This window comes from Schistocerca americana, chromosome 2, assembly GCF_021461395.2.
Source record: "Schistocerca americana isolate TAMUIC-IGC-003095 chromosome 2, iqSchAmer2.1, whole genome shotgun sequence".
Taxonomy (NCBI): domain Eukaryota; kingdom Metazoa; phylum Arthropoda; class Insecta; order Orthoptera; family Acrididae; genus Schistocerca; species Schistocerca americana.
In genome coordinates, this window is record NC_060120.1 from 475,628,395 (window position 1) to 475,642,227 (window position 13,833).

General features: G+C 36.7%; 1 protein-coding gene across 1 annotated transcript in view; it reads left to right on the top strand.

Moving 5' to 3' along the window:
- The window catches only part of LOC124595397 (H(+)/Cl(-) exchange transporter 7), a 186,752-nt gene that overhangs the window by 167,778 nt on the left and 5,141 nt on the right, over window positions 1-13,833 (top strand). Inside the window, exons 12-15 of the mRNA XM_047134124.1 lie at window positions 9,781-9,960; window positions 10,086-10,295; window positions 10,401-10,565; window positions 10,653-10,736. Of these exons, the coding sequence (XP_046990080.1) occupies window positions 9,781-9,960; window positions 10,086-10,295; window positions 10,401-10,565; window positions 10,653-10,736 (639 nt within the window). The remainder of the gene's footprint in view (window positions 1-9,780; window positions 9,961-10,085; window positions 10,296-10,400; window positions 10,566-10,652; window positions 10,737-13,833) is intronic.

Sequence of the window (13,833 nt, forward strand, 5' to 3'; positions counted from 1 at the left end):
TCTCAGAGATGAGGGAGAGTGATGTGGAATGACCCAAACTTTCAGCAGTGTTTGACAAGTCCACTATGCCTGTAAATGCAGCTCATAGGAGGAGCGATGATAACTTTCCTGTCAGCATTAAGTTTTCTGAAATAAATACTGCAACATGAAAGCTGTTTCATATTATGGTAGCTTGCACTGTTCTTCTCTCTTTGTCATTAACCCATCACTGTGGACACTGTAGTGGGAATGTATTATGTTCTCAAACTGAGACAACTTTAGCACATGCACGTTTAGAGTATTTACAATGGCAGGGCATTCTAAGGAAAGAAAGCAAAAGATTCTTTGTTTATTTCACTAAATGCACCTGCTGTTATGTAGGACTCTTGCTGATGACCAAGCTTTTGAGAAACCTAATATAATTTTTTTCAGTCTCTTGTACTAATACTGCCCATCACCTGTAGAATTTCTTCATTTATTGCTCCAGTTTTCTCTTTTAAATCTGTCATTGTCATCTCTCCCTCATAATTTTTAATTTATTGCAGGTTTTTGTAAATTATTTGGCAAGATGTTTGCTCTATTATGTTTTTTGTTCTAATCTTGAAATATACTGTCACAGTGTTTCAGATCTTTATGAGCAGTCAGTGACTTATTTTAGACTTATTTATTAAAGAACATTTCTGTTCATCCCCCGTGTTTATCATTCAGTTGTTCTCCAGTGCAGAACATGTGTTTTTTCAGCTTACCAAATGCTTATTACTGGACTTCACATGATCCTAGATCAGGAGTTGCCAACCTTGTAGCTTACTTGGACCAAAATGGAAGAAGACAAATATTTTTGGGCCGCACAGAGTTTACTTAATGCTAACAATCTAACAATAACCATTCAGGAGGGAAGGAAAAACGGAATGGTCCAATTAGAGAAAAGTGTCATGTGGCAAGAGTTTCAAATAATAACTTCACATAAACGGAATTTCATGGATTTTTTTTAACCTTTCTTGTAAAATATGCTCTCTTCTTAGGCCACATTGATACTTTCTTTGGACTTCATGTGGTGCGTGGGCTTGGTTTGACATCCCTGCCCTACATCTTCCTTTTTTCCACTTGTCTAAATTTGATAGGATTATGCAGTGTCCTTACACTAACAGAAATGACAAATCATTAAGATTTCTAAAAGTAGAGATACACACAATTATAACAACTGGAAATGTGCCACAGTGTTTTTTAGGTCCATGTAAAGAACCAGCAATAGTCCTTAGTTTGACTGGACTCCGTGAAGCAGAAAATTCACAAACAAGTGATGTAAATGTTGTGTAGACCCCAGAAGCAGAGGCATTTTGTTCACGTAGCACAAGATACAGGTTGTGTAGCTACACTTCTAGGTTATCAGGATAAAATTAATGGTTAGCCATTCTCAGTCAAAAATTATAATGAAACGGCATTTCATTATCATCTAAAAATGATGATGATTCTAGACATGGCATAATTATCCAGAGACTATCAATTCAAAAAACGTATTAATTAATCATATATAGCAATGGCGAGACACACATATTGTATTTCTTATATGAACAAGAATAGAAACAGTTTTTCATCCTATATAGGAAAATGACTTTCATAATGAAATTAAAATGCTAAACATTATTGGATTGTGAAAGAAAGTTGTGACAGTCAGAACATTAATAATGAATTCATTTCCAGCAAAATGTACTACAAAAATGAAAATCAAACAGGTTCAGTGTCAGAATTCCTATTTTATTAAGCCTAATTGAATTTACAAATGCGAAACAGGAAAGTAGTTGGCTTTGGTATTCACAAAATAAAGATCATGTACTAATCTATGCTTCCTTGCAAAGTTATGGGTCTATAAGAGACATGTGTCTTTGTCAAAGAAAGTTTGAAGGGCTCAGAGACCAATAATGTTTGTCTGCATTGTAAAGGCTTAAGTAACGGTAATGTCAGTAATATAAGTGAATATAATAGGGTTTAGATGGTTGTTAAAAAGAAGTGTCGGTTTGCTGAATATGCACCTAACTTTGTAGATGCACTTTCAAATACTGCTGAGAAATCTGTGGAAAATCTTCATACATTCTTCTCTGCTTCCATCCATCAATGAGGGCTTCCCCCAAACAAACTGTCATAGTGTGAATATTACCTACCTCTGCTGAAAAGATTGTCTGATAGTAGCTGGAGCACTCGCACAGAAGTGTCTTCAGCCTTAGACAAGGAATATCATGCCATAATAAATGTTTTGGAAGATATTTCTGTGGATACTGGTTTAAGTATTAGAAGTGGCCATATAATTCCCTGAGACAGCAAGGAGTGAAAACATGCAAAATTATCCCACACTCTTGTCTGCAGACCAACAAAATTAGAGATTTTTCTAAGGACAAAACATGAATTGAGCTTCATGATTAGATTATCAGTGTTGACTCATTCTAACTTGTTATCCAGCTGGATCACAAGGCATTTTACGTACAGTCTTTCTTAACATATGACCATTAATGCCAGGCCATTTCTGCTTGTTTGAAACAGCATAATACGAGTCTTAACCTAAGACTTAAACTGTTTGGTGTCAGCCAATTATAGGCTACTGCCTGATCTATCTCTGCTTTAATTGAGTTTGGACCATTGATATGCCATAATCAAGCATTAGCTTTTCAACCACCCTTTAAAGTCTAAGGGAGGTCATCTATGTGGTTGAATCAAATTAAATCCTTTTATATGTCTGAGGACAACGATGCTATTGCATGAGACATTGTCTGGTACAAGTTATTTCTTTACACAATATAATGTTACAACATAATATAGTATTACATATTTAATTCATATAAATGTCAGTACACACTTTTATATTACACAGAATATAATGTACAGCGTTAAGCTCACATTATAATTAAATTGTTTAGATTATCACCTATGAATTCCTCAACATTATAGAAGGCCTTTCATTTTACCCATGATTCTATAACCTTTTAAAATTTATTGTGTGGCAGTTCCTTAACACTTTGAGGTATCTTATTCAGGAACATCATGCCAATGTGTGCATGATTATTTTCAGCCTTGGATAATTTAGTCCAGAGAACTTTTATCAGGTTTCTGTTCCTGGTTTAGTAAGTATGGACATTAGCCCTGGTTTTATGGATATATGTGCATACACAAGAACTTGTAGTATGTACAAACTGGGAACAGTGTTTTGCATACGGTGAAGTATCTTTTTGCAAGAAGTTGTTTCATTCACCAAAAATGCGTCTTATTGCTTTCTTCTGCCACAGGAAGACATTTTTAGCCCCATCAGTGCTTCCCCTGAGCATTAGCCCATAGTTAAAGTGTGCATGGAAAAATTCATAATAGGTCCATCAGGAGATTGTCTTGATTGACACAGCTTTTTAATTTTCTTATCAGGTACACTACCCTAGATAACTCTTTGAAAACTTTTGCTTTCTGGATAGTCCAGCATAACTTACAGTCAAGATGGATGCCTCACAATTTCACTGACCTTTCCTTGTCATTGTTGTGCATCATCATTTAACTGTATTCTGTTATCCTTCAACCACTGAATTGTCTCTTTCATCAAGAAGTAATTTATTTTTACTGTAATATTTTCATCTGCATGAGATGCGATGAAAGTGGTGTCATCTGCTTTACATGGTGAAAGACTTGGCAAGTCATTTACACATAACAAACAAGGTAGGTCCCAGCACAGTGTGTTGTGGAGCTTCATAACTTACATTCAGTCTTTGCTTGGATTTATGATCTTGAAAATGCTAATTCATTGCCTTTTATTCCACAACACTCTATTTTGTTTGTTAAGCTATTATGTGAAACAGTGTCGAAGGTCTTGCTAAGCTCCATTAGAGTGACATTGTGTGTTGTCTATTTTAAAAGCCATGTAAGGCACAGAACACATCATCTTGAACTGCCTTAATTGGATGCAGTCCATTTAGACTCCTTTAACAGATGTTTAATTTCAAATCAATCATTCAGTTGGCTTTTACTATTGCTTCAGTAATTTTGGTACTATTGGCATTATTGTGATAGGCTTATAATTTTCAAGTGAATTTGTCTCCTTTTTTTTTTATAAAGAGGCAAACTGATCAAACAGTAGTGTACAGGAATACAAGAATCACTTGGGGACAAAAAGTGGAAACCGGCAGGGCTCAGGAGACTATTTAAAGACACGTACTGGAAGAATGGAGTCAGTCTATAAAAGAGATCATTTAAAAAAAAACTCATATGCTCCATCCGAGAATATGTTAGTTTGGGATACACCAGATAATGCTAACAGTTGACACTGAACATGTACTAAATAGGACAGCGTAAATGGTCACAGATTTCTTTGATCCACCAGGACCCACAAAAGCCCACTTGCAGAGTTTAAAGGAAGAGTATTAAGTCAGGAAAATAGAAATATACAACCATCCCGTAAGTATTACTCCTAAGCGATCATAAAGATAAGATTACACTAATTACAGCATGCAAAGAGACATTTAAGTAGTTACCCTTCTCACATTAAATACTCGGATCTAAGAAAGAGAAACTGTAACATGGTACTAAAGGTAAGTACCCTGTGCCATCACTTCATAATGGTTTCTAGCATATACATGGTGAATTGCCTAAAACTTGTACCACAAATATATTGTGGAAATGGAATGTGCTATTGATGTATGGTTTTCACATAATGGATTGATAGTCAGCGTCTCATATTTTTAGCAAATAAACATATTGTAATAATACTTACAAAATGTATTTTTATGTGCAAACAAGCACTTTTTAAATGGAACAATGCTTATTGACATTGACAGACTAAAAGTAGGGTAAATTGGAATGTCAGTGATGTTTGTTGCAGGATTCTAGTGCGAGTTGTTTAAGAGTTATAGTATTTTGAAAAGTTCTCACACTGACACTTGTTTGCACCATTCAGCCTGCTTAGTTGTTAGGTACCATGTAGTTATGTGTGCTTACAGTGTGCTTGTGTGTTCCTTGAGTGCATTGCAACTTGCTAGTCATTCAGTGTTTGACAGTCCAAGCAGCAGTTGTCAATGGACAGTAGGTTTTTTACCACTGCAGAAAAACCCAATATGCTCATGCAGGGTGTATACATGGACAAGGAAAAGAAATCCCCGGATTGCCCAGTTGAAAATACACTTTCTCCCGGGTGAAAATACTGTTTTTCCGTGTTAAGCGACAGTATACTTTTCCTCAGCACTGTAAAACTTATCAATCCTTTGAATGTTTATGGTTTTATACACCGACATGGAATTACCGAGCACTTTAGAAAACTAAACTCAGGGGGGATAAAACACGCCTTGGAAAGATCTTTGATGTGCAGCAGCATGTGTGCTGCTTATTTTCGGTTTCGAAGGTATAAATTCGAATTCCACTAAACGCCGCATGTTACATAGAAATTGAGATTGCAATGAGCTTTTGTAAGCCAGTCAAAGCTCATGTCACGTGATCTCGCCAGCTCATGACAGCATAGGACACATGGTGTAGTCAGCCAATAGTAAGATCACTCTTAAGAAGCGCGAACACACAAATAAGAAAAGTTAATGGTTTAAATTAATATACATAGTGTTGCTACAAGAAAAACAAAGCTTTCACATATAATATTGGTCTCTAAGATTAATACGCTGCAAAAGAAGCTAAGCTTCCATATGTAATGTTGATCTTTTTTGCGCGTGTTACACTTTAAGGTACATCACACAAATGTGCCAGTAAAATTTTTAATAGCGACGTAAATGTCTGATCTTCTGGGCTCGAAACTCTTCTAGATGGTCGTCCTCAAAGAGTTATTTTTAAATGAGAGTCAAACGCTCTGTGATTTAAGAAATTGATCGTACATTCTCGCACATGGTTCATCTTGCGTAAAAGGAAATTTACTTTGAAAGTAACGCTTTTCAAACAACAATTCGCAATATTTTCCCCGTAACCTTTTAGAAATAGGTTCATTTCAGCAGTTGCCAGAGAGCATCAGGTAACAGGCGTCACCGTGCTTACGCAGGTACAATGACACAGGAAGCCCGCATGTTCATACTTGTACAACATTAAAAGATCTTGCATTATGTCATAAAAGAAACAAGACTGAGAGGATATTTCAAGAGCATCGGAATTTCATGAACCATACTAAAATGCATAATTCGGCTTAAAGTGCACATTCGTATATCCAGAATCGGGTGTACATTTTCTCGAGTACCAGTACTGTATTATCTCATGATTGGTTCTTTATTATGGCATAATGCCATATGAGCTAGAAGATGGAAAACGTGCAATTGAAATGCAGCAAACAGTTGAAACTAGCCAACAGTGTGAAATTAAACACTTCGTTTCAGATAAATTAACTGCCTCAGCCCAAAAAGATTGATAAAAGCCAAATCTTTTTAGCAAATCGACAAAAATAACTTCATTGTTTTGCAAGGTGATTAATGCTTGACTGTCAGAAAGGTGGAAATAAAACCTGAAACTAATAACATATTTTAGCCTTCTGTAATTATGTGAAAGTATTTTAATTCATTTGATGGCTCCCGGCCACAGAAATCCGTTTTGTTTTCATTTAATGTGAGAGCAATAAATTAAGAGGAAACAGCAAAATCACTAAACGTAAACACAGGTCACGTGGAGACTACCCACCTTCCCACTAAAACTCTGACTGCTCTGTGGATCACCCCCAGATCTCCGATATTTCCGAACGGGGGCAATACTAGCCCAGCCACACATCTGTAGCCAGAAGCGGGAGAAGGTCCTAGTCATATGCGACTCAACTGCACATGCTCAAGAGCCCGCCAGCAACTGCTCAAACTAATCTAATATAAACAGCTATCACGTCAGGATCATCGGAGGCAATTTGTTGTTAGGAAGTATTGCATAGTCTTCCTAAAGCCTTTGACACACTTTGCTGTTGGCAGACGCTGTTTTGTTGCTGCAGCATTATTCTGCAGAAGTGGGATACAGTAATATCCTTTGTTAGAGTATTGGTTCTTACCAGCCAAAATCACAAAAATTTAACTGAAAACTAAAACAATGAAAAATTCCCAGAATTCTAAAAAAATCCTGGGTTTTTCCCGGTTTTCTCCCAGATGAAAAAATTCCCGGATCTCCCGGTTGTCCCGGGTCGTATACACCCTGTCATGATGTAGGGAGAGAGTAGGAAGAATGGAGTTCATTCATGTATCTTGTATGTGGCAAGATATCCTAATAGATGTCAACCATCTCAGCAATTATTTATCAATCTGTTCAACTAGTTACACAAAAGTAGTAGTGTAACACACAGACAATGTAACAGAAACAAACAAGTGATGACAGAAGAGGGAAAAATTAATGTTCCTGCTGTTGTTGCAGTGGATCTACACGTCAGATCATGCACAGTTGCACGAGGAAGTGGCATGAGTCAAGTAAGTGACCTGCACATTCTCAGTTGACAAAAGTTCCATCCCTGTCACATCGCTCTCCATCAAAAGCTGTATGGAAATGATTGAGAATTGTGTTAACTTCTCTACATGGGCATTAAGACAGAACACTCCAGGTGTATCATGTATCTTGTTTAGTGATAAAGCCACATTTATTAATTGTGGCCAGGCAAACCACGGAAATGTGCCCATTGACAATCCACATTGGCTTTGTCGAGTGGAAGGTCAGTGTCCAAGGAGTGTAAATGTGTGGTGTAGGATAGCGAACTATCAGCTCATATGCCCATTTTTCATAGACTGAACACTGAACACGCACAACTATCACAGTCTCCTGGAAAACTGTTAAAAATAACTGGAGCAGATGGCCATTGTTAATGATGGATGCATTTTTGAACTGGAGCAGATGGCCATTGTTAATGATGGATGCATTTTTGTTAGTGGCCAAATTGACTCCTAGAGAAATGCTGTAAATTTAAAGAAGATTACACCTTATAATACCACCGTCAATTTTGCAGGGCCAATATCTGTTATTTAGGGCAAAATGGAATCGTAGCTTGGAGACGGTGGCCAGATCATTTAAGGTTCCGTGCTTGCATTCAAGTTTGCAAAATGCTTCGTGATGATCAGCAGTTAATCTCAGGGACACTGTAGGGAGTTGCAGATGAGAAAGTGGCAGAATATTGGATCTGTCTATATGAAAGAAAGATTAGATGCTGGTATGCAAGGAATGCGGTTATAGTGCATTCTATCAGTACAAAGGTTAACAGACAAGAGAGAGAGATCTGAGCAGGAACGCTCTTTGCTTATTTTCTAAAACAAAAACAAGTGTCATAATCAGTTGCAATCAGCCACAAACTGACTGCTGCTCTCTCTCTGAAATGTTAATTGCAGAATTATAATTAAATTTCACAAGATTAATTGACATAAGTTATTTAGATTTGAAGTTATTTAACAGATAAATGCACTTTTTTGTGCTTTCCTTGGGTTTTGTGATGTTAAATTTACATAAAATTGAGTGAGTTGTCCATGTAATGTTTCACACGGGTGCTAAAAGACGTTCCTCTGCAGACTAGGAGGAACCCGTGGTACCAACATAATGAATGTCCAGTGTACAAAGTACTACAGCATGTGTTCATGAATTGTTTCCAAATCATTGGATAGGACACGGGACCTGTATCTTGGCCAGCCCATTCCCAGATTTGACTCCTGTGGACTTTGATTGTGTGCGGAAAGCTGAAAGATGCTGTCTACAAGGACACACCAACTGCACCCAATGATATGCGGCCTGCTGAAATGCTAACACATGTGCAGCAATTGTTCCATACCAGATTGTAAGTCTGTATTGCCGGTGCCGGTAGTCATTTTGAACACAACCTGCGATGGTCAATAGTACCATCACTGGTTAGAATCCACATAACTAGTGTATGCACTTGTGTTGTTCTTTAGTGTGTAGTACCATAGGTACTGTGCAAGTGTTGGTGTGGGAACTTTCCAAAATACGGTATCTCGTAACTTGCACTAGAATCCTGTTATAAACGTCACTGACATCCTAATTTTCTCCGCTTTTAGTTTGATGATGTCAATTAGTGTTGCTCCATTTTAAAAAGTGTATATTTGCACAGAAAATACACTTTCTAAACATTAGTACAACCTGTTTATTGGCTAACAATATGAGCCCCTGACTACCAATGCATACAGTGGAAACCACACAGCAATAGCATTTTCTATTTGTGTAATATTTGTGGTGCAAATTTTAGGTGAGACCCTCTGTAGATGCAGATGTAGAATCAATGTTTACATTCATTTTCATCATCATTATTCAGAACGAGATCCTACCACTAGTTAACGCAAGATTACCTGCCACTGAGCAGTTTGTAGTTGTGCACAGCTAGTTAGTTAAATGTTGAATGGATCTCTCTCTGTGGTGTGGTACACGCCAGTTTACAGTTATCATAATACACTTTGACAATGAAAAACTTGACAATATGCTGACCATTTACCTGGCTGTATTTTCCACTCTAGAGAATAATTTTTAAATGTGTAAGAGTTGTCAAAATTGTGTGTTTTCAGTTTATGTTTGAGATTAATTTTATTTTCTATTAGATTCTGGACATTTGTGGGTAAATCTAAAGACAAGTTTCCAAGAGTGGGTATCCATACATTTATACTTGTAAAATTATTTTTTAGTCAATTGATTACAATAAAAATCCCCAACTGAAACAACATTGTCATACTGAAAGTATGTGTAAATGCAGTTTCTCTTCAAAGCTTCTGCAAGTCAGTAACAGTCACAAGTTCAGAAATTCCGCTGCACTAATCATTTAATTTTGCTTTCTTATGAATTTCATATGTTTAAACTTTCTACCATTCACTAGCTGTGATTTATCTTCTGAAGGGCACCATTGACCCTGGAAAGTATGCTGTAATAGGGGCTGCAGCTCAGCTTGGTGGAGTTGTGCGAATGACAATCAGCTTGACAGTCATATTAATCGAAGCTACAGGAAATATCACATTTGGCCTACCTCTGATGCTGACATTAATTACTGCAAAATGGTTTGGAGACTTCTTCAATGAGGTAATAGACGAGAAGTACTGTATTTCTAACACTTTTGTGTAGGTTATCTATATAGGAAATAATCTGCCTAGCCTTTAGTAAACTTTTAATCATTAATACTGTGCTGCATCTATATATATTTTTAGGGAATTTATGACATACATATTCAGATCTGTGGAGTGCCTATTTTGCCTTGGGAACCACCTCCTTTATCTAACAACATTTATGCCAGTGAAGTTATGAGTCACCCTGTTGTAACACTCAAGACCATTGAAAATGTGGGTCATATAGTTGATGTATTAAAATTGGAAGAACATAATGGTTTTCCTGTTGTGGATCCAGAGTTCAGCAAAGAAGTTAGTAAACATAATGCTTTCCATATATCTTAATGACATTTACTCACTTGATTATACTAGTTAAAAATCTGTATTTTTCAACTTTAATGAGAATTTTTTTCACAGGGAAACTCAAGATCGTGTGGCACACTCAGAGGGATGATCCTGAGGTCTCAGTTAATAGTCATTTTAAAAAATAAGCTTTTTAATGAATCTAGTGAAATATGGAATTTTAAAGAGCTTCCAATTAAACTATTTAGAGATGCTTATCCACGTTATGAAAGTATTGATGTAAGTCAGAGCTCCACATCATATTTATACACATATAATGCCTCATGCAATAATTTATTAAACAAATAAATCTTTTATGAATTGCAGGAGGTTTCGTTATCAGAAACAGAAAGGACATACAGTGTGGATTTGCGGCCATTTATGAATCAGTCACCTTACACTGTTCAGCATGTAAGTGATAAACACTTCTTATACTCTGTTTGAATTATTGTAAACTACATAAAATGGCTTCCACTGAGAGTGTGCAGAGCTGGAGCAGTGTGTTGAGTAAAGAAAGCAGCTAACTGCTTCCAAGTTAAAGTCTTGGAAATAAGTTTTTTATACTTTGGTTTACGTAAATAGTGCACTGCTGTGAAAGTCTGAGTCACATTAACACAACCTAGAGCACAATATTGTTTGTTTTCAATGACCAATGTCAGCCAGTTTAGGTTGTCTTCAGATGTGGTTACCTAAAAAAGTTAATGTGCAACAGTTGCAGTAAAGAGCTTTTAGGCAACTAGATCTGAAGATGGCCTATACAGCTAAAACTGATCTTCGAAAATAAATAACATTAATATTACTTAAATGCTATCCCAGAACCTGATGCCAGATGCAGTGTAGGGGCAACGAAAATTCAATATTCAGAATTTCACACAATTATTGACCACATTTAAAATGCTGTCACAGTGTACTCACATTAAGAGGTATGTTAAAAGTATAACACAATAAGAAAGGTATTACGGTCAGAGAATGTGAGTTTGTCTCGAGGCAGCATAACTTACGGTACACAAATAAATGGACTTCATTAATCCAGTATTTGAGAAAATGAGAGCAACATAGTTTACACACAGCAACAAAAAGTTTCATAAAAGGTTTGAAACTAACACTCTACACAAAATGATGAAAGGGAAAAGTTTAACGCTTACTACATTTTCATTGTTCATGCTGTCAAATGTCAGCATCAGGTGTGACAATTTATTTGTTCTTTACTACTAACTCTATTTGCAAAACTTCTCACAAATAGTTTCCACATATATCACTGAAGGTACATACAAAATTCTGTCACTTTATGATGAATAGTTGAGGACATATGATGTCATAAATGTTGAGATGCATGAAAAACTAGGTTTTGCTTAAACTGGAGTACAAATTACCCAGTTTATATTCATCCACTGTTTCACAATGAAAGCACTTTGTGGCTTCCAACATACCTTAAGCATTATTCTAAATCTTTCCTGAAGTTTTTCTCATTTAACATTCTTAAAGGCAAATATTTAAGAAAGTAACTCATTTGTAATCAGAGATTGAGGTTATTTTATACATGGGAGTTAGAATCTTTAAATGATCTGGGGTTGTCTGATTGTGATCTAGACAGTATTTACTCAGACCATTTGAATATACAGATCACTGCACTTTTACTGAAAACACTTTTACTAAAAACAAATGTGAATACCCACACACCATGTAATGCAATACCATGATGGGAGTTAGTCGTGTGGAGTCAAGATAACTGAGCCATCAGGAATCTAGGGAACATTGTCATGCCAAACAAGTCACCTCTCTGATAATAGTCTATACTTTACACACATGACTACATGTAAAAGCATGTTATTTAATCACACAGCAGAAGTGAGACTGTTCGTATGTTGCTTCAGTTATACGTGTATAATAGAAGGCAAAGTGTGGGTCAAACTGTAAAACATAAACAACCAGTCTTTGTTGACTGGAATACCTGCAATTTTAAACAAAGGTCTTAACAATGATATTTTCAATGTAGCCAAATTACTGGTGACACATTATGCTGGAATGCTGGCCTCAAATAATTTTTTCTCTGATTGTATTCAGCACCAAACTTTAAAATGTTGTATCCTATGTCCCTTTTACAGATTCATAATTCAACATTGCACTAGTGCAATGCTAAGATAATTCCCCAGGAACAGATGTCGCGCACAGTCAAATGCTGAATCACCTTACTGGGAATACCAAACAGAGTATCCTGATGATTAACAGGATCTGGCAAAAGGAGTCTCTTCAATACAAAAGACAGAAAGTATCATATTACCATTTCTGAAACCTGGTAAAAACCCCAGGCAGCAGACTGACATGTTTAACAATGAACCTAAACAAATTCTTGGAACAGATAGCCTATAAGAGTTTCCAGGTTCTGGAAACATGAAATGTGCTTCCACTGTTTAACTGCAGATTTTAAAAGCCTACATTGACAAGAAAGCACCCTCTGCTATTGGAGTCACTGTCAAGAACCTTTACACATTGACATACAAAGAGCATGTGATGCAATGTGGCAACACCACACCTCCTTGGGGCAGATTGACAGGTTCTAACTAAGTTTTTCCATTCACTGGTTTTAACTCTATTAGAATACCAATGCATCAGTCCATCTGTTACAGGCCTACTGGACTCTGGCCTGCCTTGTGGCTAGAGCTTTCCGCACTAGTAGCACAGTTGATAGTCTCCTTGTGTAAGCAGAAGGTATTCATCTTTTAAAATAAATTAGCTGAACAGCAGATCAGGGTCCAATTATGCCTAGGTAACATTTTCAAATATTTATGTGCGGCGGGGTTGGAAAGTTTCTAGCCTAACAAATAAAGAGTGACAGAAATTTCATAATACCAATTGTATTTTTCAATATAATACCCGTGTACTTGCGGGCACACTCGGATAACTTCTACAAACCATTCAAATAAAAGGTCTTAGATTTCGAGTCCAACCAAGCATTTACGGCATCAATCACTGTATCATCATCGCTCTTTGAGGTCATTTTTTTAATTTTTTTTTTAGAAAAGAAAAAAGTCTGATGGAGCCAAATCTGGATCATACGGCAGATGACATTACAATTCGAACCCACGGCCAGACAGTGTTTTCAGTGCTGTGAGGGCTTTGTGCACCAGTGTGTTGCTCTGATGCAAAAGAACTCTGTGTACCAGTTTTCCGCACCTTTTTTTCTTTATCTCTTCTCTCAAACAGTGCAGGAAGGTGCAAAGTGTAATGCATTGATAGTTATGCCCTTTTGCAAGTAATCCCCCATCATTACCCCTTCTGCATCCCAGAAGACTAATGCCATCACCTTAGCGGCTGATTTTTTGCACCCAAAATTTTTTTTGGGGTAGGGGATGAAGGATGTTTCCATTGTTGTGACTTGTTTTGTCTCACGATCAAAGTGGTGAACCCACATATCGTCCATTGTAACATACCTTGCAAGAAAGCCATTTTCATGTGCTTCAAATTGGCAGATGATTTCTTCACAACACTGTACACGCTCCTATTTCTG